General features: G+C 44.9%; 1 protein-coding gene across 4 annotated transcripts; it reads right to left on the reverse strand.

The window, feature by feature from the left end:
• Positions 1-5,549: 5,549 nt before the first annotated feature.
• On the reverse strand, positions 5,550-26,107 carry PCBD2 (pterin-4 alpha-carbinolamine dehydratase 2). 4 transcript variants are annotated; one of them, XM_027643630.1, is made up of 4 exons: positions 14,969-15,031; positions 11,183-11,231; positions 8,848-8,928; positions 5,550-7,405 (listed from the first exon to the last, which is right to left on the reverse strand). In XM_027643630.1, exons 3-4 carry the CDS (start codon positions 8,914-8,916, stop codon positions 7,310-7,312), a joined length of 165 nt encoding a protein of 54 aa, XP_027499431.1. In that variant the 5' UTR covers positions 8,917-8,928; positions 11,183-11,231; positions 14,969-15,031; the 3' UTR covers positions 5,550-7,309. The 4 variants fall into 4 exon arrangements, with proteins under 4 accessions (XP_027499431.1, XP_027499429.1, XP_027499428.1 ...); XM_027643628.1 differs by lacking the exons at positions 11,183-11,231; positions 14,969-15,031 and adding an exon at positions 25,947-26,107; XM_027643627.1 differs by lacking the exons at positions 11,183-11,231; positions 14,969-15,031 and adding an exon at positions 21,933-21,990.

The raw sequence follows: 26,107 nt of genomic DNA on the forward strand, positions 1-26,107 counted from the left end.
GGCTTCAATTAATAAATAACAATACACACATAGGCATAAACAGCCTCCTGCACCTTCAGCAAAATGCATTTAGATGGTTCTAGCGCATTTTAAACAAATTTTAGGCAAAGAGGTGCTGTCTCTTGGGATGCCAAGTGGCTCAGGGCATTTGCCCCTTCAGGTCAGGACACAAAGCCAAGTACCAAATGCCCTTGGATTTGGTGGGGCTTTGCAGGATATTTATAGCATCTCTGGAATGGGAAGGGACTGTGAGACCCTGAAGAATTTTTCTCTTTGGTATTTTTTCCCCCAGTAATGCCATTCTAGGCACTCTCACCCAAAGCCAGGATGCAATTTCCCAGTGGTCCCAGTCCCTCAGGTGTTAAGTCCCACAGACTTCCATCAAACCCTAGTGCTGCATGGCCCAGGTTTTCAAAGGCATTTAGGCTCTTAAACTTGCAGATTTGTGCTGACTGGGATTTTTTTCAAAGCACCTCAACGTTTTAAGTGTCTCAGGGGGCAATGGTGCCAAACCTTATCCTACAGGTTTTCTTCCTTGTGGTCCCCAGACGAGGCATCCCCTGCCAGTGAGTTCCATGAGTGCATGGCATGAGGCTCAACCAACAAACACACACTTACCCTGATTTAAATCTCCCCAATTTTGCCATGCATCAATTTTCTCTCTTATAATCAGTCAGCCCAAACTGGAGCATCTGATCCCCTGTGCCTAAATTATTTATTATTTCATGCACTCCTACGTGTCCTCCCTTCTCCCAGTGACACAGAATAATTAACATATAAAAGTCTGGTGATAAGTGAACTTTACGATCCAAACTAGAGGAATGAAGGCTCAGAAGTGAACATTATAAGAGCCCTGTGCCAATAAACATCCCACTTCTGGTGGGCTACCCAGCCAATTAACTACAGGCAGAAATGCTGGCTGAGCATTCATTGCCCACATAAGCTCCTTGCTGAAAAATAAACCTCCAGAGTTGTCAGGACAAAGCTAAGTAGGAGATGGTGTGCTGGAGAGAAAAATACACATAGACCAAGGATAGGACATGACCTATGTTTTATAGGGGTTTTTTTTTGTGTGTGTGTCTACTCTGCTGTAGTAAAAAAAGAAAATCTCTCCTCTCCTTTGGGGATTGAGAAACCAAGGGAAAATACAATGGACAAGCCACGGGCTTCTTAAAAAATCAGGAATTATTCATTTTCACCTTTTCTCATGGGCTACCACAAGCATCAGCTCCTCTTGGGCCAGCCAGCCCCTGACATGTGGGTATAGGAGAGTCCTGAGCTTGGATCCCACACCTCTTTGCTGTGACTTAACTGTGGAGCAGTGCTCCACACTCATCCCACCGCTGCCCTTGGTGAGCTGGAGGATGTGGAGGGTCTGGAAACCTTTGGTTGTCCCCTCCAGGGGGTGTGTGTGTTGCTGTCCATGGGTAAGACATATGGGAGGAAGGCAATGAGGAGGATGGTGGCACCTGAGATCACAGAATCCCAGAATGGTTTGGGTTGGAAGGGACCTTAAAGGCCATCTCGTTTCACCCCCCTGCCATGGGCAGAGATGCCACCCACTAATCAGGTTGTTCAGAGCCCCATCCCACCTGGCCTTGAACACTTCTGGGAAACCTGTACCTGTACCTCAGAGTGCCAGGCACGTGCCACTCACTTCCCTGCAGGGAGCCTGGTCCTGCAGTCAAAGCTCTTGGAAACCTCTGATGCTCATGACTGGATTTCTTGACATTAGCCAGGCCTGGTTATATTTTACTGGGATATATAATTAAGGCTCAGACGTTTATCTACAGTAGCTGCCTTGAGTAAGACAAGGAAATCAAGGAGTGTGACAAAAGAGATTTTTCAATATGAAAAGTGAGTATTAAAAGGGTGCTGAGCCAAAACCATGAGGGGGAAAGGGCTGCTGTGGAAAGGACCAGACAATGGTATTTTAAGAATGGTTAAATGTCAAATAGGCAAAGGGATCTGAAGCTGAAATGCATTTTATCCAGACTCTGAGCCAGTGCAGGCAGTGGCACAGGGAAGACAGTGGCCTGACAGCCACCCCAAGCAGCCATGGGTGCCGGACCCCCATCCCCTCCTGGCCAAGGCATATGGGAGCACACCTTGCAACAGCCTCAAATAGGTGCTGCAAGGGTCTGGTAAGAAAATTCGGATGTAACTCATCCATCCTAGGAAGGATCTGGATGCTCCATGTGCCACCTGCATGGAACAGTTGGGTGCTTCTTACCTTCCCCAAGTCACTCTCAGCACGGGTGGGAGGGTGGAACTTGCTGTTTGATGTCACCACCTTATGAGGTCACTTCCAGAAGAAACCACACAGGCAAGCTCCAGGGCCAAGATCCTGGGTAAATCAAATTCCAGCATTAGCAGTATAACAAGCAGACACTGATTATTCTTAATTTATTGGGTTGAAGTTTAGGCACCCACCTGTTCCTGCCGGGGGGAGTAGGTGTGCAGACACTGGGTGTGATCCCTCCCAGCATCCCAGGGAACAGCCTGCCTCCGTGCCAAGGTGGGAGCAGCCAGCAGTGAGATGGAGACCATCACACCCCCCTGTCACCTGGCTCCAGTGTCCAACAGCAAAAACTGCCCCATGCTCCCATGCTGGGCTGTGACTTTGAGCTTTGGGGGCTCACCCTCCTTTCTTTGTGCACCCACCAGGCCTGGAAGTGGAGCAGGAGCCCAAGTAGAGACCTCTGCTCTCCCAGGGCTCCAGCATCCCTGCAGTCCATGTGGGTTGGCTGGCTCTGACTGGGCAATCACTGGCAGCCTGGGCTCCTTCCAAAGTTCGTTTGCAAACGAGTTGTCAGCTCCTCACCACAGCCCAAGTCTGCAACAGATCCTCAGAGTGAGCAACTTTTACATAAACACAGCCTTTGATGTCAGCAGGACAGCTCACGTCGGTGTTTGCTCCTTTCCTTGGATCCTGAGGAGAAAGAGCACTAACAATTGCCATTTCCATGAGTCAGCATGTCTGTGCTGCGAGTCTGGACGCTGTGCAAGCACTTGTTCCAGGACTCACACGAGTTTGGTTAATCCCGAGGTGCATCTTGGAGTGAGCCACAAATATTTGTTTCTTGGAGCAAACAATGGTGAAAACTGAAAGTAGGTCATGCAGAAGAACTCATTAACTTCAGTTAATTTACAATCCCCTCATTAACGTGAGGCTTAAAGGGCCAGAGGAGATGCCCACACACCAGTAAGAAGTTGCAGAAAGTGCAAAGTTTTCAAAGTTATGTTTTGCAGGATTGAAAAGCCCCGTGGAGGAGGGAAAGGCAGGGCAGGGCTGAGGACCTGGCAGGCTGTGAGACTGAGCATGGAGGCATTGCTGGAGCAGGGATTGGGCAAACTCAGGAATTGTGCTCGCCACCCAAAACCAGGGATGCTGCAAGAACCCCTGACCTTGGGCCAAGCCCCATCCAGGGAACATAAACCAACTCAAAACTGCCATGGGATCCGCCCTGTGGTTTTGCTCTGCTGAACCCCCAGAGCTCCAGACAAGACCAATGAACAGGCAGTGGTCACCAGCACAGAAGCCCTGACACGTTCCAAGGGATGTTGTGATCCCTCCAGCCCCACCCTGGAGCCAGGGATGTGTCACAATCTGAAAAGTAACCACATCAGTCTGTCCTTCCAGCCTGGAGAGGCAGCTGGGTGAGGACATGTCCTCATTAGCCTTCTAATGTCCAAACTGCTCCAGATGAGAGAGGTTAATTAACAGAAAACCCACCTCCCCTTCAGCCACTCCACCACCACCCCTCGGCCTGCAGTGTGGGCAGGCAGGAGGAGGAGGAAGGGCAGAAGGAATCCCTGTGCAGCCAGACCGAGCCGTGACTCACACACCAAGATAGACTTTTGCTTTCTAACATGTTCCTGCAGAGCTGTGGGAGCCCATCCCCAGAGCCCTGCAGCACATCTGATGCCGCTGCCTCTCCTTTCAATATGACTTTTGCAGTTTACTGGACCCGAGCTCCCAGTGTGGGGAAAGAAAAGGATTATTTGTTGGCTCTGTTTCAGAGACGGTCCTGTGAAGGTCTGATCTCCAGCCTCACAGGAGCTGAGCACCAATCCCAACCACACAGCGCACTGCAGGCATCTCTCAGCCTTGAGTTTTTGCTTTTTTAATTTCCTGTGGCCACAGAGCACCACTGGAGGGTCTCCCAGGGACAGCGTTTCTCATACGCCATGGACAAGGTTGGCGGAGGGGACACAGTGAATTATATCAGTCTCAACACAGGGAATTTGCCTGCAAGGAAGTTGTTTCTGATGGATTATCCAAATATTTTAATCCACAGTCAGTCTTAAAGCAAAAAAAAAACCCCAAAACTCCAGGAGAGTGTTTAACCTGGTGGCTGGCAGCTGTGAGCTGAAGCTGTGACTAGTGATTAGTTTGCAGGAGCAGCAACATGATGCCTTGGGGTGCAACTTTGTGGGCTCACGGGGAGCAGGTACCAGGCTGACCCTGAGGAGAAGCCAGCACAGCAGAGGAAGCTGTATTTTGGGCAGCTACTCGGGCTGTAACATCCCAGAGCAGCACAGCTCCAGCAATGCCATCACCTGGGAAGGACCCAACCCCTGCACACCGGCTGCTGTGGCTCAGAGCTGGGCTGATGATGCTCTTCACAAGAGAAGGAGCCTTAGGCTGTGTTTCCTGGCCCAAATCCAGTGCCTGTCACTAAATCCTTGCTGTCTAAATTTGCTGTGAAGTTCCAGCTCAGCCAGGGGGGCTGTGCCTCCCCTCCCCATGGCCCCCGGCACCCTGTGCTGGCCGCACACGTACAGGTGGGGAGGAGCTGGGGAGAGGTGGGAGCATGGAGTGGCTGGGAGCTGCCTGCCGTGGATTTAGGGAGCTACAAGAAGGTGGGTCCGGGCTCCTCAGCATCACAGGACTCCTCTGCCCAGCTCTGCAGAAAGTTGGGGATGCTGCCAAGACAGGGTGGGAGGTGAAGTTCAGTGCACTTTGGGGCCGCACTTCAGAAATGATGGGAAACCTGTCTAAAAACCAAAGCAGCCCCAAAATAAAAGGTGCTTGTATAAGGAAAGATCTTCTTTATGGCATCTGCAGAGCCAGGATTTCACTGTGAGAGTGCCTCCCAAGTCAGCACTCACTGGAAAAGAAAGTGGAAGCTGATTATTCCCTAGTACTACACAGCAATGCTCACCTCACTTGCAGGTCTGTGCGATGCCCCAGAAGTTAACAAAAAATTACTAAATTATGGCTGAAATTATGGCTAAACAAGCACTGATGATAGAACTTTGAGCATTTCAAAGCCATCCTTCCCTTTCCTGAGTATTTTTGCCTCTTTGCAGATCAGGATTCTCAACACCCCCAGGACAGCTCTGTGCCATAGCCAGACAGTGCAGCTCTCCGAGCTGAATTAGTTGATGGGGATTTTTTTTTCCTCAGAGTATGTAAATAAATATCAATATTCTAAACCAAAGACCTCCCAGCAACTAAATATTATTTATCTTAAATTTAGCTCCAAACCAAACAGCTTTGTCACATATGTACAATAATAAAGAAACAAATTACAAAAGAGGAATTTGATTTTATTGGTTTTATTCAACGCACACACAGTTATATATCAATTCCTAACAGCAGGCTTTCCACAATTCATTAGAGATGTCAAAACTTTGGGTGAAGCTCATTTCACTTCCCCACCAGTGACAGGAGACATCACAGCCTGGTTGTTTGTTTTAGTTTTATTCACTCCTCACAACAGTGACCATTTTCAAACCATATCGGGGAAATCCTCCACTTCACTGGGGGAAGGCACTTGTGAGAGAAGGACATCTGAGCACGTAGCCCGAATTTGGGTTCTTTTTAGGTACTAACTTGATATCCCAAGTAGGGTTTCTGACAACAAACCCCAACATCTCGCTTCCCGCAACTAATCAGCACATGACAGTGGCGCTCGCCGAGGATTTACAAAAAAATACCTTTCTTATTTTATCGAGGCGAGCGCTTGGGTGGCAGCTCGTGGCATTTTGCAGCCCGAAATATCCGAGAGACCACACACCTCGCACATCCCCCCGATACGGGGTTTGGCACTCGCGCCTCAGCTCTCAGTAGCTGGTGGCTGTGCCGCCGGTGTCATCCCAGCAATGCGCTCCGGCATTTCAGAGGTGTCAATCTCCCGGGAGCTCCGCGCCCGGAGCTGCTCCCAGGGCATGACAGAGCACGCTGGGGACACTCAGCAGTGGTGGGACTGCAGCGAGAGGCCCTCCTGGGAGCCTGGAGCAGGGTGAAATCTCCCTGCCGGCACCGGGAATCTGTCTGGGTGAGGATCGCGGGATAAAAACAAAGACTTGGAAACCGCGGAAGGAATGGTTTTAAACCTTGACAGTGCGATCTGCAGCTCCCACCACAACGTTTGCAATGAGTAATTGTAGCTACAGAAAAAAAAAAGAAAGGGAAGGGTGAGCACAGGTTCAGTAGAGCCCAGCTTAGCCAGAATCCTGCTAATGCTGCTTCCTTCACCACCGGCAGCTCTGGTCAGGGCTCTGGGAACCCGGCCAAGCTACCCCGGCCTGATCCTGCAGGTACTGGAGCATTACAACACAAATAATGGCTCAATCCTGCAAGGTGCTGAGCACTGACCTGGCCAAGCACTTAAGCCAAGCAGGCTTCATTTACAGATGTGAGTGCCGGGAGCTCACCAAGATTTTTTTGTATTTGCTGTTCCAGAGCTGAGGTTTTCGGCAACTGCAAGATCCAATCCTGCACCTGGAAGTGTCCAAGGCCAGGTTGGACAGGGCTTGGAGCAACCTGGTCTAGTGGAAGGTGTCCCTGCCCCTGGAGGGGGTGGAACAAGATGGGCTTTAAGGTTCATCTCAACCCAAACCAAGCCAGAGGGGACTGACCTGGCTGAGCTGCTCTTACCTCGTGTGAAGTGCAGAGAGGTACAAATCTATAGGAGGGAAGTGGCCAGGCATGGGGTAAGATCACATGGCAGCTGCCACAAGCTCCTCTAGGCTTGGGGAACACTGACATACATGGGTGGGCTCCCAATTTCATTCCAGCTTGGTTTAGTTACTAAACTTACTTATTTATATGTTCAAAACTTATTTATTGCTGGTTTATCTGCTGCATCCTCCTGCAGAGCCAGCAATGGGAAAGGACAAGCACAGGCATCCAGAAGGGTCTCAAGACTAAGGTCTTAAAGGTCAGCAAAGCTAAGCCACTCTTTTTACAAAGTATCTTGTCTCAAGGGCTTTGTGAAATCAGGGTTACAAGGAAAGAGGGACGCCATTTAAAGACAAAATATGGGTGGACACTGCATTAGAGCAATTTACATCTTGGTTAAACTGAGGCAGCGGCTTTGTCAATAAACTGAGCCAGCTTCACGTCTCTCTTGCTCAGCCCACCGCAGTCATGGGAAATCAGAGTTATCTGAACCTGTCAAAAAGGAAAAGAAAGGGGTTACAAAGTCATTTTGATCTCTGACACGTAGGCAGAGTTCACTGGGAATGCTGTGTGTCTCCACAGTGAACTGGTTTCACTCCTGGCAAGGACAGAGTGGGACCTTCCCTGCTCAGGCAAACCAGAAGATGCTGTAGGTGAGGAGGTTTAACAGAGCCTGGAATCTCACCAAAATGAGCCCCTTCGCAGAATAACACAGGCTTTGCATTCCTGGGCTTCATCCAAGAAGAGGTGTCCGATTAAATCACTTGGTCTTTATAATAAATTCCACGGATCGGTTCCATGAAGAACCCGGGCCAGTGACCAAGCTGCAAGAGCTGGGTCAGGGGCTCATGTGTTTTGTTAAAAACCAGCACCCCGAAGGTGAAGAAATTGTTAAGCTTGTAGCAGTTTAATTAAAAAAACAAAAACCAGACCAGTGCACGCTGCTGTGACGTGGCTGCCTCGTGGGTCTGTCTAGACTGAGCCAGATGCCAAGTTGGGCATTACTTTGTCTTGCCTTTGACCGAGACTTTTGGAATACAGAAGAGGAAAAAAAAGACAAATTCTGAATATTCTAGAAAGCCATGAAAATCACGAAGAGTTGGCGATCACGACTTTGTCCAGTGATCATTTAATGTCCCTTAAACCTGAGGGGCTGATGAGGAAGAGCCTGTGCTGGGAGCCTCAGATGTGTGGAGAGGTGAGATGTCCTGCTGCAGGCTGCTCACCCACATGTCCTTTCTTTTCTTTTAGTATATTTTTAGGGGGATTGCCATATATTCACCAAGTGCTACAACAAACAAAGTGATACAATGCAATGAGAAGTATTGGAAAATAAAACCAAAGGGAGAGCAATAATTTCCCCCTTCACACAGCACCTTTCATTCGAGGGCTGCAGTAATCCCTGTGACCCTTGTAAATATGAGACCACCATCAGTTAGGTAATATTATAAACAAATTTTATAAGCTGCTATGTTCAGACATAGGAGCCTACAATTTTTAAAAAATCACACCTAAACTGAGACTGCCAGGCTCCCATTTAGGTAGCAACACACCAACAGTCTGCTACCCTACACCACTGAGCTCCCGACCTGCTGCACAGAAAGGAATGAGAGTTGGTGAGTACTTTCAAAAGAGTGATTTATTCAGGTTGGCTAAATAAGAGCTTAAAGGCTTCTATTTTATTTTTAGATCTCAGCCAGAGAGGTGAAGCCACAGGCTCAAACCATGCAGTTGGCAGCGGGCGCAAAGAGCTTCATTCTCCATTCCCCACCACCGCAAATCTCAGCATCTCTTTAAAATCTCAACTCTCTTTATAATGACACTTCTCATTCCTGTATCTTGTAGACAAGCTACAAACAAGGCAGAGAGAATGGACCAGTGGTTTGGTCTCCTTAACTTGCCATGTGAGTAACCAGGGCTGGTGAACACGTTACCTTGTTGTAGACATTGAACCATTCCGGGTGGTGATTCATCTTCTCTGCTTGTAGAGCAACCCGGGTCATGAATCCAAAAGCCTAGGGAAAGAGAGAGCAAAGAGGAAAATACTCCTCTACCTGCCAGGACTGGCAACAGATTGGCAAGGTTCACCCAAAATCTCAAAAACTCCTCAAGATGCCACAGAGGCAGCACCTCAGCGTTAAAGGAGCATTTCAGCTTCTCATGCCACTCGTGCATTTCCCAAAACTGCTGAAATCACGCCCTGCAGACCCCGGTAAATCACTCTGCTCGATGTCATTCACTCCAGGACTCAAAGTTATTGCAGAAGAGCACTGATTTTACCTTCAGCATCCAACAGGGATTTTCAATATCCACCCCAACCCCCTCTCCCTTACTGTATTTTAGAAACACGCCATTTCTAATTAAGCATCGTGCCACAGTATTACCAACACTGCTTCCAGAAACACATCCTTCTGCCTAACTATTTTGCTATTTATTTTACCGGGGAGAAAAAGGCAGCAGGTGGGTTTGCCCCTCTGCTTTATGAGAAATATTTTCCCTTAAAATGAGTTAAAATAGGCTTTCCAATCCTCTGCCCCTACGTTCTGCACGGCACACTCCCCCAGGACACAGGTTTTACCACAGGCTCAAAAAGAAAATAATAACAGGCCCTTGCCAAAATACTTAAGAGCAAATGACTGCATTATAAAGAAAATTAGAATGTCCATGTAAATCAAGAATGCAATTATGCAGCAGGGCCCAAAGGGCCTGGGAGCGTGAGCAGGACGCCTCTCAGCAGCGAGCTTTGTTCATACCAAGCTCCATCCATCAGGTTCAGGACCTGAATTAAGATGCAAAGCTGGAGGAACATCCACATTACAGTCTGGTTCAGATTATAATACAACAAGCTCCACAAAACCCTACCTGATTTAAGTAGTTTTTTAGTGCTAATTTATGGAAGAGAATGTATATAGCCCGCATTCCACCAAGCGATGGCCATTTCAAACAAACATGTGGTCCATGAATAACATATAATGGTTGATAATAGTTTCAAGTCTTTTTTCCTCTCACAAATTACAAAAACCTTTAAGGAAAGGAAAAAGAATCGGTGCCTGGATGAAGTATGACTTTGTTGGTCGCTTTGCCAGTCAAATGAATGCAAACGTTATAATCAGAGAAAATCACTCCAATGAGGTTTGTCATTTGGAAATCACCAAACTGTCAGCAATTAAAAAGCTTTTTTTTTCTTTGACCCAGGAGCACACCAAAATTCAGAAAAATCTAACTTCCCTTGAAGCTCTCGCTCGGTTTAGTTTTACTTGGAGTGAACAATTACTTTTAAAAATTTGCCCACGTTTCAGCAGCATGCTTTGAGGCAGAAAGTTGCAAGTTGTGCATCAGATGTTAGCAATGATTTGGAAAACTTCTGCATTAATAGTGCTGAATGATACTTGATTCAAATGGTTTTTAGAGGGTCCATGGCCTTGACAGCAATGCTATTTCCAACACAGCAATCTATACACAGGAATGTCCCCAGGACTTTAAATTAGTGATGGGTCTGCAGTCAGACTGCCTTTGTAGAAGCAAACAGCAAGGGAAAAAATAAGAATAAATCTATAAAAACCCCTACTAGATTTTGGATGTTCTTCTGGGGTCTGTCTGTGTATCCCAGGAACTCAGTCAGGTACAAACCCAGGTTGCACTGCACAAACACAGTCACTGGCTGTGGGACAGCAATCATCTATCCAGCAAAGGCTCACAGAGAGAATTACACAAGCAAACGAGTCTGCAAAATTAATCTGCTCTGTAGACCTTCCTCTAGACTTCAGGTGACAAATCCTCCCCATCAGTGGACCACCAAATCCTCCCAGTCCATGCACAAACACACCACTCAACTACCTGCTCCCTGCAGCCAGTGAAGTCTCCGGCTGGATAAAATGGACATTGGTCTCAAAACTGTTCATCCTACCAAGACTGCTCAGCTTGAGGTTGTCCAATTCACGAAGAGGAATAAATTCCAGCGTGGAGAACCCTCCCCAGGACAGGTCCTGCTGCTTGTTGCTCCAGTTGCCCACGACAGCCCCATTCTGGTGTCCCAGAGAAGACGAAGCCCACCCGCCTTCGTGCCCTGCTCTGCTCAGAGACGTTCTCCCTCCTTGCACCCACAGCAACTTACTCCTTGCATTTTAGTTTATTTTAATTACACACAAAAAGCATCTCCCACTAAGAAAATGAGCTAGGGAAAATGAGCTACCAACGCAATCTCCATTAAGGTCCTAAATGCTTCCCTTGCTAATTAAATGAATTGGAATGCTATTGTTTATGAATCACTTTTATATTTGTAGAGCCTTAACCTTTCTTTGGGAAAATACAACTGGCTCTGGAAGGAAAAGATATTTAGATTTGATTAGATATGAAAACACTATTACATAAAATCAGTTTGGACATTTCTTCACGTCTTGAAACTTGATCGGTAATTTGGTCTAATTGGTGATCAAGGAAACTATCTTGTGATCAATTAAAGTAATTACCGCATTCCGGCAACACAACCAACCCTAATTTGAGCAGGAGTCTGCACTTCTTCAACTTTAATTAAAAATAATGAAAATTATTATGCAGTCTGCAGTGCAAGATCATTGTCAAGACTGCACTGGTGGGCAGAGTTTATCAGACCATCACACATTTCTTGATGAAAGTGGGACAAGCACTTTACTCATGACAGTGAGACCCAACAAAGTCTTGACTTTCACTGTATTATTACCAGGGATCTGCAGCCCCTCTACCCCTCATGAGAAGTTTTTCTGATTTTTCCTTCAAAAATAAAAAGAGAGGAGAAAAAAAAGGATACGTGCGTTTTCTAGAAGCCACAAAAAAGTCTTAAAAGAGACTTTGATGTATTAAATATTATAAAGTATTCTGGTATTTCAGTAACAGGCACATTAGACAGACATTTTCAACCTAACCCTTTTAGGACATTTGGGCTAAAATAGCACCCAGACAGGGTATTCTACATAAGTACATCACATCACCCAAATGATGGCAGAGTGTAGAGTCCTAAAATGAACCATGAAGAGCAATAGAAGAAGTAAGGAGTGAAGCAATCCTGTATGGACAAGATGCCTTGGGTGCACTGCTACATCTCTTCCCTTCGTGTCTTTCAGAAGGAACTAAAAACTAATGTTGTTTTAGTAGCAACATCACATCTAAAACGTTTGTTAAACACTACCAGCCATAATATGTCTCCATGAGATAAAAATCAGGGCTACTCTTAGAAGAACAAGTTAACCCCACGAAATGGAAAAAACCCAAAAGCAAACTTTATAAAAATCCAGCTACCTCAGAATGTTTGGCCAAACCGCTTTTGGAAGTGATAAAATCCTCCATCACAAAATAAGACTTAATGTGACTCTTGTTTCCTGAGAATGGGAAAACCAGGGCCAGACACTTTGCTGTCAGGAGTGGGAGGAAAGATGAAATTCCATCCTCCCCTCCGTGCAGCGCCGCGCGGCTCCGGGAGAACCGCGGGATCCCGGAGCTAATCTGCTATTATTCTTCCTTTCACACTCCTTAAGCGAGGAATCCATTCATCTTAATACTTTTTAAACATGCTGCTTTTTGTACAATGCTTGCCAACATTATCTTGATGAGTTACACATCAAAGGCCCACAGGTCGCCGTGTCGTGCTCATACATCACCCACCGCGAGCCCCCCGTGATGGATCACCCCCGTGCATCTCCAGGAGGAAGCAGCTGACAGTACTTGACTCAGAAGTGGAGATCTTTAAGAAAAAACAGCTGAAAGGTTCAACGATATAACCACACACACTTTTTATTTGTTTGTTTTAAAATGAAGTGTGCACTCGGGTTTCTTAAATCCTTCGGCCGCCCAGCCAAGGAAAGCATGTGCTAATCGCAAGTACATTAAGGTTTCTGCCTCCCATCTGTCATTATAATGCTGGAGGTAGCATTAACCTCGACCTTCTGCAGTGTAAGGGCTACCTGTCTTCCCTTCCCCACCCACCCAGGCTGCATCTGTACCATTTATCAGTGGGAAATTAATGAATTAGTCAAGTTACAGTGACACTGCCATGCAGGAGATGACCACGCCTCACACGTTTGCTCTCCGCTCACCCGAGTAAAAAATACCCAGGAACACGTGTTCTCCTCATCAGTTTGACACTTAGGACAATAAAGTTAAATCATTAAGGTTCACTCCCAAACTGCAGAAGCTTTCACACATCCAGTTGACATTATTACCTAACAGTGAGCTATGGGCCAGCACATAAAAGGAAAAAGCTCTTTAATGTAGAGGTTTAGCTTGTCACAAGGGTTGTGCTCTCATGAAAAAAGCGGGGTTTATTTTAATTAGTTTATTTTAATTCTATTTACTCCATTACTAAAGACTTTGATCATATAAGTATGCAAAAATCATCTCACAAAGCATCTTCATCATCTGATCATCTGCCACATCTCTTCATCTGAGAGTGAAAATATAGTTAAAACATACCAAAAAAGAGGAATCTAACTAGTATGTAGGAAGGTGATGGCAGCACAGGAGAACAGGTATTAATTCCCAGAACCATGTGCCCATTTTGGGATTCTTCCCCAGTGGCATCATCAGTCTCCCTGAACCATCCTCAGGGACACTGGATTCACGTGGCATTGGGTATTTTCCTCTTCTTTTTTGGTTGTGTCTGGATTCATCCACAACGTAAATCAGGTGAACATCTTCCCACTGCTCTCCTCCTTTTTAATATCATTCCACAAACAGTGGGACAGTAATTAAGAATGCAACTAAACCAAGTCCCAAAATAGTTAAACTCAGGTTACTCATGTCCCCATCTCTCCAGCAGTTCAGGCATTGTGCCTGCAATCCCTATTCCCTCCATCTCACCCCATCCTGGCATGGGCAGCCAGCAGGGTCTGAAGGTGAACACTACCTGACAAACTACTGGTAGAAATTTGGTTTTCTCCCCTTTAATAGCTCGAGCAGCAAAATATTGTGAATAGAACCAACCCTCTTGTTCCCCAGCATCGCTCGTGACTGGGGAAAGCAGTGCTCCAAACTCTGAAGGATACTCATGAGGGGAAGGGATGGAAGAAGAATACTCAGACATACTGGCATGGACTGAGATGCCATTTCTGTCATCATAGCAAAATCTGAAACTGTGAAACCCCCCACAATTCCCATTTCCAACTGAATTGTCTGTGCTTTTCTGTGTTTACAATATTCTTTAAAAATCCAGAGCTGATCGCTCTCATCCCCAGTACTTATCTGCACACCTCATTTACACAGAAGTGTAATGCTGCTTTGCACTCTAAAAAAAGTTACCTATTTATATTCCTATTCTGGCTGTAAACACTGCTCTCTGTGTTAGATCTGCAGCAGTGAATGTGCAAACCTTTACACCACATTCTCCAAAGAATGCTGTTTCTGTCTCCCAATACTTGTTTACAATTATGTTCGTGAAGAAACCAGCTTGCCAGCTCTATATCAAACATTTTTGACAGCAAAAGCACAAACACTGATCTATTCTAAGTAGTTTGCCACTCTGTGTAATCTTGGAAAAGGCATTCTTGCCTTTGATTCTAAAAATGTTTATACTTTGTACATTATGCAAATAGTTTTTATATATTAAGAAATAATGCAAGCAAAGCTCAAGTTAAATTAAATTCTTCAACAATAACCTTGCCAAAGCACTGATTTTCCTATTAAAAAAATTATTCCAATTTGTTGATCTTACATTGGATGAAACATACTGTAACAATCTTCATAATTTATGTCCTGTTGGGACACTATGATTTAAAGTAACATAATACAGACCAGCATCACTGCTAATCTAAACCACCTGACCAGATAAACAACGGTTTCCCCTTCTCTCTTCACTGAGGGTATTTCTGTTTATTGTCATATGATTTCCCAATTTGAAGAACATGAAGAGTAAGTGGAGGCAGAGAGGAGCAGAGCTGGGAGGCATGGCCTTGCCTCAGCGGGGACGGTTCTCTCACAGGTACCAGTACAATGTCAAGAGCTGCAGGAGATGACAGAAGGCAATTCCAGGAATGCTGTCCCAGGGAAAGCCCACGCTGCTTGTGGCAAAGGGAGGTTTACACTCACTCAGCACCATCTAGACCCAGTGTGGCTCTTGATACAACACAGCTCTGATGGTGCTCGAGATGCTACTCTGAGTCCAAGGCTTCATCTTCCCAGCTCAGCAGTGACCTCAGCTATGACATCACAGAATCACAGAATGGTTTGGGATGGAAGAGACCTTAAAGAACATCTAGTTCTAATGCCCCTACCTTTTATTACCCCAGGTTGCTTCAAGCCCTGTCCAGCCTGGCCTTGGACACTTCCAGGGATGGGGCAGCCACAGCCTCTCTGGGCACACTGTGCCAGGGCCTCCCCACCCTCACAGGGAAGAGTTCCTTCCTAATATCCAATATAAACCTACCCTCTTTCAGCTGAAAGCTGTTAAGAGTCACAAAGCAGGTGCAAGTGCCATTTGCCCCATCTGAGATTCAACTGGTCCAAAAAGCAAACTGCTCAGGTGAAGGACACAGCTCAGGGCAGGGCAAGGGACAGGCAGGAAGGCAGAGAGCACTAAAGCTGCACTCAAATCCTGCTCCTTGCTTTGCTCTGCTCCTCCTCTCGAGTTCCAAGAGTGTTTTTAACCCTTGTGTGCAATCTGCACAACAAACCTCAACTTGATCTTTTCTAAAGCCTGTTTATATCAGGATTTTAATAACTGCTGAATTCAGACCTTTTTTCCCCTCACTGGTGATAATACAATACAAAATGTGTCACCTATTGCCTTCTTCATCACATCTTGACTTTTCCAGCAGCCTCAGTGCCGAGGATCTTTTTTCCTATTCTCCTTTTTGTTACAGTAAGTGATTGCACCTGGGTTTCATGAACAGCACACAGATAATATTCTTGGTGATTCAATGAACAGACTTCACACCAAAATTAATCACCTATTCCACCAAAAAGATTTATAGACTTGGTGGAGCAGAAGTGACAGAACGTGGAGGTGTCTTAAGGCAGCATAAAAACTCCTTCCTGGGAGTGATAAAAGTTTCAATGTCAATACAACCATATTACAAAATACATTCATTTGCTTCTAGGTAGATAAATATGATTATAGTTGTCTATTAAGACTACTGCAAAATAAGTAGATACCCTAAATCCCAACTAAACCTTTAACAAGGTATTTGTGATGTACCATTTCATATATGAATAGTCAAAATAAATGGGGTTTTTTTCCCCTTTTTTTCACAGTTGCTTAACATTCTAGGTAAACAAAGACTCCTAAATATTATCTTATTTATTAAAAAATGTAGATATCTAACTTAGATATTTAAAAAAAAAAAAAAAGAGGGACATAATCCCAGGTTTCAGAACTGAACTAGGACGTGGAATAAATCCTCCAGCTACGTCATCAGCTAAATGTGGCTCTGCACCTCCCCAGCCATTATTGCATGCTTTGTGTTAAAAAATGGAATATAAAGGTTGCACTTAGGAGGTTTACACCAAATAAAATAGCTATTTCAAGAAACATGACTTTTTAAAATGAGCTTTTTGCACCCTACCTAAAAACATGAAATAACACAGCGAAGCCCCCATTAACTGAGCACCTGCTAAAGCAATCAGGCACTTAAAATAATAAACTCTCTTGGCTGCACAACTGAAAGAACAATGATAATTTGACTTGTTAAAGCAAATGTTTGGCCCAGCAAATCAAACCCCTGGCTGTACTGTAATAAAGCCATCACACAAACCACTATAAAAATAAAGTAGTAACAAGGTGCAGGGAGTCCCCAGTTCCAACCCTCTGAATTCAGGCACTTGAATCATCCTTGATTCACGGTGCCAGACCATGACATGAAGGTGCTGGAAAACAGAGCAAATCAGAACTAGTTTAAGTGAATGCTCCACTTCTCAAAGGTGCTCAAACCTCTGACTCTGAGTGCAGGTATGGTGCATAAGAACAGAGAAGTTCTTTATCTCATCACACCACATTTTGGATGAAACAGGTCTGGCTGGAGCAGAACAAAATACTACACTATTTCCCCCAGTGTTTCTTTTTACTCACATGCAAAGGAATGATTTCATCCTGCAGACATGAAAGAGAAGTTCACGTGCCATCCATGCTGTTGATAACACCAGGAACGCTCAGACAAAATTCTCCCTGGTCTTTTGGCCAAGATGATACACATACTATCAGTTTAATATCCAAGATCTTCTCTGCTGAGTGTCCAAGGGCAATCATAACCTGCCTCTGATAATCCTCTAAAGCTCTGCCCTTTATGATCCTAAGAACACATCAAAGAGTGGTAAGAAAGGCTTTGCTTTATGATGGATTAAGAGAAGAAGAAGCTGGTCTCATGACCATTTCATCTTCCACTGTCCTGTCAGCATTTTTGGTTTAGTTTGTTTTTTTTAAAGACAAGTTCAATGATTCAAACATGTAACAGAGAAATCACGATGGAGACTCGGGGAATTTGGAGAGGCCTTCCAATCACCCTCTTGGCCAAGCCAGAAGCTAAAAAGACCCAAAGATGTGAAATAAAGCAAACTAAGGATTTACTGCAGATCCAGTCAGGGGATTATTTCACTAAAGTGAACTGCTGAAGGTGTCCTACTTTACTGTCAGAATGGGTCTTAATGTTTGGACACCTCCCATAGTAGAACAGTTTAGATGATACACAGGGGCAGTGAACTCAGCAGGAGACTTACCTGGGCCAGCACTGGCAGGCTGCTAATTTATATTGCACCCTAAAATTCAAATATTATTTTGCAATCAATCATTTCAAGTCTAGAAGTGATGGATCCTTGGGGAAAAAAAAGAATAAGAGAGACCAAGTATCTTCCCAGATAACATGGGGCATCCTTGAAGCTCCATGCCCTCGAGTCCCTTGCCTGGTTTGCCATGCCCACTGTTCCCTCTGTGACCTGCAGGTCACCTCAACCTGAGCTTCCTCTCCTGTCTCTGGTATTTGGAAGAATGGCAGGAGCAGGTCAAGGAGAAAAGGACAAAGGCAGCCACTTTAAGATGTATTGTTGAGAACAAGGCTCACCTAAGTGGCAGAGTATGTCCAATGAGCGATATTTTGAGAAGTTCCACAGTTTTTTTGTTTGATGGGTTTTTTTTACTAAAACACAAAAGTTTCTCTGGGCAACCCACACCGCTTGTACATTGGTACATCTGGAAGTGGAGAGATGGGCTCACGAGGGGAGGCAAATTCTGAGTCCTCCAGTGAACATCCAATTTCTTTTAGAAATTCATATGAGCACACCACAAAGGGAAACCCTTTGTAAAACTCTGGGTTTTTATTAGTTTGGGCATTACAAGCCCCGTGCATAAACACAGCATTCTGGGCTTGTGTTTTGCTCACTACAAGCACCCATCCACTGTATCATGGAGTAAAGATTCCCTCAACCAGGGACACCCTTGGTCATACACAGACATATATTTAACTGCCTAGTGTTGTTCTCATCACAGCACAAGAAATATCATGGTAGATCACGAAATCAGCACTTTTCCCTCTGATCCTAGGAATAAACAACATCTTCCTACAAAGCATCCTTAGCAACAAACCCAACAGTGCAGTGCTGACTCAGCACGGGGCTCCCACCAAACCCCTCCGAGACATCACGACCAACCCGAAGTTTGTCCAAAAGCGACTTTCTGCTCTCAGCCAAACAAAACTAAAGGAATAAAGGGCAGGGAGAAGAGGAAGAAGGGAAGCTCTCCCCACAAAAAAAAAAAAAAACCCACGTGAAGCAGCTTTACAGAAGAGGACCGAAAAAAACCTCCGCTCGCCTCGCCCCGACGAACCGCGGCCCTGCCAGCGGCTTCGCAGAGCAGATGTAACGCTTTAGCCAAAACGTGATTGTTTGTGAAAGAAATAATTCTGATCAAAACCCCAAATTGCAGCCAGCAGAAGCGCTGCACTTCGTCACGCTAATCCAGGCTGACGGGGAGCGGCGAGCGGAGATTCCTACTGCGAGAGGAGCAGATGCGAAAGGTCAGCGCCGGCCCGCGACTTCAAACCCCTTAACGTGTAAAACAGGGGGCATTAAAGCCCGGAGCGGCTCACGGCGGGATTAACGGATGTCCGCTAAGTGGGTTTGATGTGCTTTCGGTGAGTAATGGTTAATTTTGAAGCAGGGGCGTTGCAGTTTCATTTCGGTTCATTTTTAATTGCGGCGGCGGCGGGCGACGTCCCCGAGCACAGCGATCCGCCGTGGGAGGATGAGAAAGTGAGAGCTGCTGCTGCTGCTGCTGCTAAAGGCAATTTAAGGTTTGGAACTGTACCCAGGCGTTGCTCCAAAAGCAAGGGGGATGCAAAAGGTGAAACGAGCAAGGTTGGGTTTAACCAGCATCGCCCCAGCGCCCCCATAAAAATGAGTTTCAATGCATAAAGAGTTTCAAGGTACCGGTTTTCCTTAACTGAGAAGGTAAAAAAAATTCAGCTGAGTGACCATCTTCTTCAGAAAAGGCAGCAGCAGTCAGACCTGTATTTTCCCAAATGAAGTTGTTCGACTAAATTCAAACCCGTTGAATTTTCCCTTCATTTTCCAGAGGAGTTTTAACAAGGAAAGTGCCCAAACTGTAGCTAAAATCAAGTTGACCATTTGCCCTCTTTGGGTACAACAATACAGCAGCCCTGTCCACATGGTTGACAGAACATTTGTTCTGTTTAATTCAAACAGACAATCTGTGCAGCTGAAAAAAAAAAAAAAGGAGAAACAGCTTGTGAGATCCAAAAGGCATTTTGACAAATAATTTCTTTTGCACTTTCAGATCAATGCATGCAACAAGCACAAGGCAAATGCTGTATTAATTTTTACTTGAGTGATAATAAATCCATCTTTTAAGGAAAGCAATTTGTATTTGAGTCAACTGGAGAGCAGCTCAAAGGTCAACTGGGCATATTTTAAGCAGTGGCCTGAATAAAAGGAGATACAGCAGCTCTACTGGAGGGGAGGGGGAAACTCAGCAAGTAGAAATGCCACACCCCAATAATTATAAACTATAAAATAATGGTTTATTATAGGGAGAAATATCACTTAGCAACCTGAACTAGTGGAAGGCTGGCAGGAGGCTGGAATGAGATGATCTTTAAGGTCCCTTCCAATCAAACCATTCTGTCATTCTATGGTTTTGTACACCACTAGCCATGGTGGCCTTGGGAAGAAAATAAATCCTTTATTTCCCAGCTGCCAGCACCAAGGACACTCTCAGATATTTCCACCATAATTTCTCCCCACTGACTGCCAGTTAACTGGAGGCATCACTGGACACAGGTTGCACTGATCACAGCACCAGTGTCATGTCCTGCTCCCCCAAGGCCAAGGAAGGAGTCTCATAAGCTCTCAAACAGGCTGTCTTCCCAGAATTTCTCCTTTCATTTCCCCCAGACCCTGCACTACCCTCCTCCCCTGGGCAGTGCCAGGCAAGTGAATCATGTCCAGGTCCTGCAGCTGCACCCTGACCTGCTGACTGCGAGGTGAGAGTGTTATTCACTCAGTCCATCCCAAGAATAAACTCAAGGAAGGTGTGACCATCCAGGAATCATATATTTTTACTGTGCTCTGCTCCAAGACACTTGATCCAGTTCATTCCCTGCGTTTCACCCTGCAGGTTAACCTCTGCCAGTCCCACAGACTTCACTATCAGTTTCTAATAAAGGAAAATGTCAACAGGTAGATACGTCAGAATCTCATTATTTTCAGATACAAAGATTTTCTCAGCTCTGTAAACCCACCCATAAATAATTCTGATTTATGGTAAATCGGTTATTGTATTCATAAACGCCGGGAAGTCAGTGAACAACATAACTACCAACAGAAATACTTTCATAACTTTGCAGGTGCACAAATCACTGCATATGGGAAAGGCACTCAAAGGATAATGGAAAATGAAGCAGTCTAGGAAAGCCTATATGAAAACCAGCACCTACTGAGGTGGATAAAAAATATAATTTATTTTTGGTGGACGAGCAATCAAACGCAAAACCCTGGCTGAGGGAGCGAGCAGAGTGATACTGCACTAAAAACAGCAATTCCCCCCAAAATATACAGAAATGGGGCTGACTTTTGACCAGCAGAAGTGACAGTGGGGCTGAGGCTGCTCAGGCTTTGAGGTTAAACACAAGTGACATAAGCTGCACCTGAATCCAATCACTCCCCGGGCTCCGAGAAGATTCACACGCGAGGACTGAATTTGTCACAAATGGGTTGGTTTCCGATCCTCCCGTAGCCAACTTGCTTTATTCTGACCCCCATTTAACAAATCAACTTAATGGGCACTGGGAGTGCTATAAAACTTAACAATGGAGTGATTTTAACTTTTAAAATATAGTTATGAAGCAGAATGTTGGAGAGCTCCTTCAATACTGGAAATCAAATTAAATCTAGACATTTTTTAACAGTCTTGACAGATATAATCCTAGTTACCATGTAAATTTATGGTAAGCTGCTGTGATATTAGCCACAGGTGCTACTTTTAATATATGGCCCGCATCTGGCTGGGAATAAAATTTCTCAGAGGACTGAAAATGACCTCACTATCAGACAATGGAGAAGAAAAAAAACACAAGACCGCTGTGGCATATAAAAAGCTGGAGATGTGGTCCACAACCGAATATTTACCATAAAATTCATTTTAACTCTGCAGATTGTAGGTTAAAGGATATTATGTTTTCAATACATGAAAGGCGTGGACGTATTTCAGCCAAACAGCCAAAAGATTAAGTACAAAAAAGCAGCAATGAAATACACTGCCTGTATATATAAAAACAAATTTTCCAACCTTTGATCAATGTAGAAAACAAAGCAATGTGTTGGGAGTAGAAAAAGGAAGGACTGACAGATTGTATTACACTGGCACCAAGTACTGCCATCGAAAGAAATCAAGAGCATTCATTGCATATCCTACCAAATTCATCTGGATGTGTAATTGGGATCATACAACAAAGATGTCAATTTAAAGGGGCAAATCTGAGCATGTCTCCCTATGGCCAAAGGAAAATAACTGGCATCACAAGGAGGAGGGAGGAAAAAAGACATCTACCATAACATGCTCTGTCTGACCTTTTTCTCCTGGATTCCAAGCAAGAGAGATAGCAAATCTGGAAGGGAAATGCAAAGTGAGAATAATAATTTATGTAATAGTTCTAGATTTTTTGCGCATTTTTAAATATGGTCCCAAAAACCAAGACTGCACAACTGAACTGAAACACACGTGCTTCTTCTCTCACTGCACACTGTTTCCATACCATCCCCTCCACTCAGGCTCATCTTCCACCTCCACCCTCTAGCCCCAAAACACAAAATGTATTTAAAATAGCTTTAAAACTCTTCGAGCGTTTGATTTCCTGTCATTTTACAAAATGACGTTAGAGGTCTCATGGAGACTTCCTACATGATCTTATTTTTTTTTAAAAAAAAAAAACAACAAACTTAATTAAAAACTTACTCTATAAAAGAAAGCAGCTGTAAAGGCTGAACCTGACCATCAGCAAAGTTGCCCACCTTTGTAATTTCCTAACTGCATTTGCTGCCTTAGTGTGATTACCTACGGAAACGCAATCACACAGGCAGTTGCCCCTTAAACCCCCCGGTCAAATCCAACCAACTTTGACAAGAGACATGGAAGTCTAAGAGCTAAGATGTTCCAGCAGATTTGGTGGAAGTGAGCAGTTGGATACAGGAACCAAAGGCAGCACTCAGAACCCAGCACCCACAGCCTGCCCAGTCCGGGAGTGGGCTTGGATGGATCTGGGAGAAATTCACATTTTTAAGCCAGGCCTGTCCCCTTTGCTGGATCACTGCTCCCAAGGTGAATTGACCTGGAATGCTGGGAGAAGTTACCAGCACAGTCTGGAGGTGTAAATTAACTTTCTATCCCATTTCCAAATTTTGCTTGAGCAGACTGGAAGCAGAAGAAAAACATTTTGTTTCAGTAGCACAAAGACATGGATGAAAAGTGTCCCTTCTTGATGCTACACCACAGCCTGAAAGCCTTGCTCACTGCTTTTCTCTGCCCTGCAGCCTGGGAAAGAGGCCCCAGAGAAGCTCCCTGACATGGCTGTGAGGTTTATTGAGGCTCACCAGCACCCAAATGCGTGGCAGGGATTGGGACTCGCCATGGAGTGCTCCGAGCCCACCCGCTCTCCAAGATCCCACTCACAGCCAGAGGTTCCTGCCCAGGAGATGTTCCTTGGGAAAAGAGACTCAACACAGGGCCTCTTCAGTGAGTGCACAAGAGTGAGAGTCCTGGAGGTGAAAGACTCCAACTTTAAATCCTTGCTGCCCACCTGCTGCTCCACAGTGGCAATAACTCACAGGAACTGCAAGGCTTAAGGAGGAACGGGTGCACTGGTGCCATCAGCACAGCTCTTCTGGACAAGGCTCTCCTCCACAGCTGAGCTGTGTTTGTGTACATACACTGCTGCATTTTATATTTTATACAAGATTCAGAACACCCACCCACCAGGAGCCTGCCTCACTAAAGGCAACCGGAGCATCCAGCACCAACATCCTCCAGGCCACCAGGACCCGCAGCAACACAACCAACACAGGGCTTCCAGCACGGCCCCCAGGCTGGTTTTCAGCTTGTTTCAGAGAATTTCACCACCAAAGCCCACTTTCATGAAAAAGTATCTTCAGACTAACAAACAGCACCAGGGCTTTCAAGCTGTGGGTTACAAACTAATTCCCTGAGCCAGAAGTGTCATTAGCTTGTCAGCCTCACAAAGGCAGCTCGCTGCTGATCGCTTTTAACAGAGCTAAGCTCAGCCTGAAAGCTTCAGGAATCTAAATAACTCTTGTTGCACAGAAGTTTCATTTCATTCTCATGCTGAAAATAATATACATAAACCAAGCTCATGTCTACACATTTGCTCGACTTTATAATAAAAAGTTGTGTTTATATTCCTAACATCTGTTGACATACACAGACTTTGTAAACCTGGCATAGATTTTGAAGCCACAGAATTTTCCATGCATCATGAACACTATCTGCAAGAAGCAATAAAAAAATAAAAAAAGCAATGAAGACATTAATCATACCAATATCATCTGCAAAACATAAATTTGAAATACCCTTCATGTCAGCTCAACTACTTTCTACTTTTTTTTTGTTGTTTTTTTGGGGGTGATTTTTTTTTCCCGCACCTGATTTTACTCCATCTGCAAAAGGGCAGCAGGAAAGAACCAAGAATGAAAGAGACTGTTCCAATATCTCCCAAACAATTCAAGTGGCAATTTTTTAAAGTACCTTTTGTAAGACAACATGTACTAAAAGCATAAATGCATAGTTCATCATTTATCAATAAGCACATTTAAATATACTCAACTTCCTATACTATTATGTGCTTCATCAATCTTCACATTAGGAAGACACATGGAAATGTACCCATGTTGTAAGACAAATCTACACCATCAAGAAAAAATACAGCTTTGTGAATTTTTGTCAAAGCAATGGGTTTTCCAGATACCTGCTGGTGCACACAGTGATCTGTCTCCTGACCTGCCTGTTGGCAGAGACTGCCCAAGTCCATCTGATCAAACTGACCTATTTATTTACAGTGGGCAAAACTGCTTTTAAATTAACTTTGGGGAAAACAAAAGTCATTTGTAGTTGTGCTGAACCAACAAAGATTTTGACCATAACCCAGCAGAGCTGCTCTTTCATGAATGTTCAAAGCACAAAGGCTGGAAATCTCAGCTCTTCCAAGGGTCAGTACTATCTCACCGTGTCAAACCTGCAGGTTGCCCCAGCCCTGAGCTGCCTGCACATCTCACCAAGGCTTCATGTGAGCTCCCTCTCATGGGCTTCTCCCTTTCACTGCCCTCTGTATGATCTGACATGGTTCTCTTTGCTCTGTAGTAACCTTCAGGTCTGGAGTGCAATCCAGAAAAAAATGTGCTCCCTGGACCAGCCCTGTCCTGCTCATGAGCTGGATCTGCCTGCAGTGGTTTTCTCTCTTGCTTTCACCCAGCTCAGAGGGGCTGGGATCACCTCACTCACCTTTGCTGCCTGGGCTTTACTTACGCCACAACTACTGACTGAAACAGTGAAAAAAAGAGCCACAGTTACAAATTGTTGTTTATCCAGCTCACTGTGGTTTCCTAAAACATCCTGGTCTGGGCTTAGGCACAGCCATGTAAATAAACAGCTCAGGGCACAGCTCCTGGTCCCCACACACACCCACAAACCCTTGGCATCCCTGGGCTGGAGCTCACCATGTCCCTCCACAGCGAGGGAGAGAACCAGCTCAGGGAGAGCCATCATCCCAACAAAGTCCTGGGAATTCTCTCCCTCCCCAGAAATCACTCACCCCTCCCTCAGAAATAAAACAGAAGGGAAATGCACGCTCTGGGAACGTGACTTTTTCTAAGCAATGTCATGATTCCTCAGAAGGGAATTTACAGGGGAATGGGGCTGAACGCACATCTCGAGGCAAATTCAGTGTTTCTGAAGCAAGTTTGTAACTGATGGTCCAGCACGAGCTCTTGTGGGTTTGAGACGTGGCTCAGGATCCTGTCTCCAAATAAAAAACAGCAGTTTGTGTGCCAAAGGCACTGTGAGATCATGTTTTACAACTCATTCAAGGATGCACCAGAACCCTGTCTTCCTGTTCAGAAGGTGAAACACGTCCCATTTTCCCCACCTTATTTGTTAAAGTTTCTGTTCCTGTATTTACCCATTTTTCTCAAGTTTCTCCCTGACAAAAATGAACCCCACTGTCCATCAGTTATGTGTTTCCAGCATTCATTTACACACACTGGTAATGAAAACAACAAAAAAAATGGAGATCAAATACTATTTGTCTAATTCCACAGTAACAACCTTGGTCCTAATATTATAATCATCTACTTATCAACTATGAAATGGAATTAATTTACTCCACCTAATGAGATCAGAATCAGAGAGGAATTCGTCAAGGCAAAGCCAAGAGGATTTGGCCTCACAAGGATACTCCCAAATTTCTGAATACAAATATTTTCCCATCAGGATCGTATGGAAATTAAAAGCAATTACATTTCCTTTATATGAAAAGTGGTGTATAACACTAATTACCTGATTAAAATTTTTGAAATTGAACTCCTTGTAGATGGCATCTCTTTCACCCAACTCAGACCAGCCTGAAGCTTTGAGATCCAGTAAAACTTGGTTCCTCTCCTCTGTTGTCAACCAGTGGGACTGGGAAGACTATTGAGGGAAACAAGGAAAGGCAGGGC

This window comes from Corapipo altera, unplaced genomic scaffold (genome assembly GCF_003945725.1).
Source record: "Corapipo altera isolate COAL_440 unplaced genomic scaffold, ASM394572v1 75, whole genome shotgun sequence".
Lineage (NCBI taxonomy): Eukaryota > Metazoa > Chordata > Aves > Passeriformes > Pipridae > Corapipo > Corapipo altera.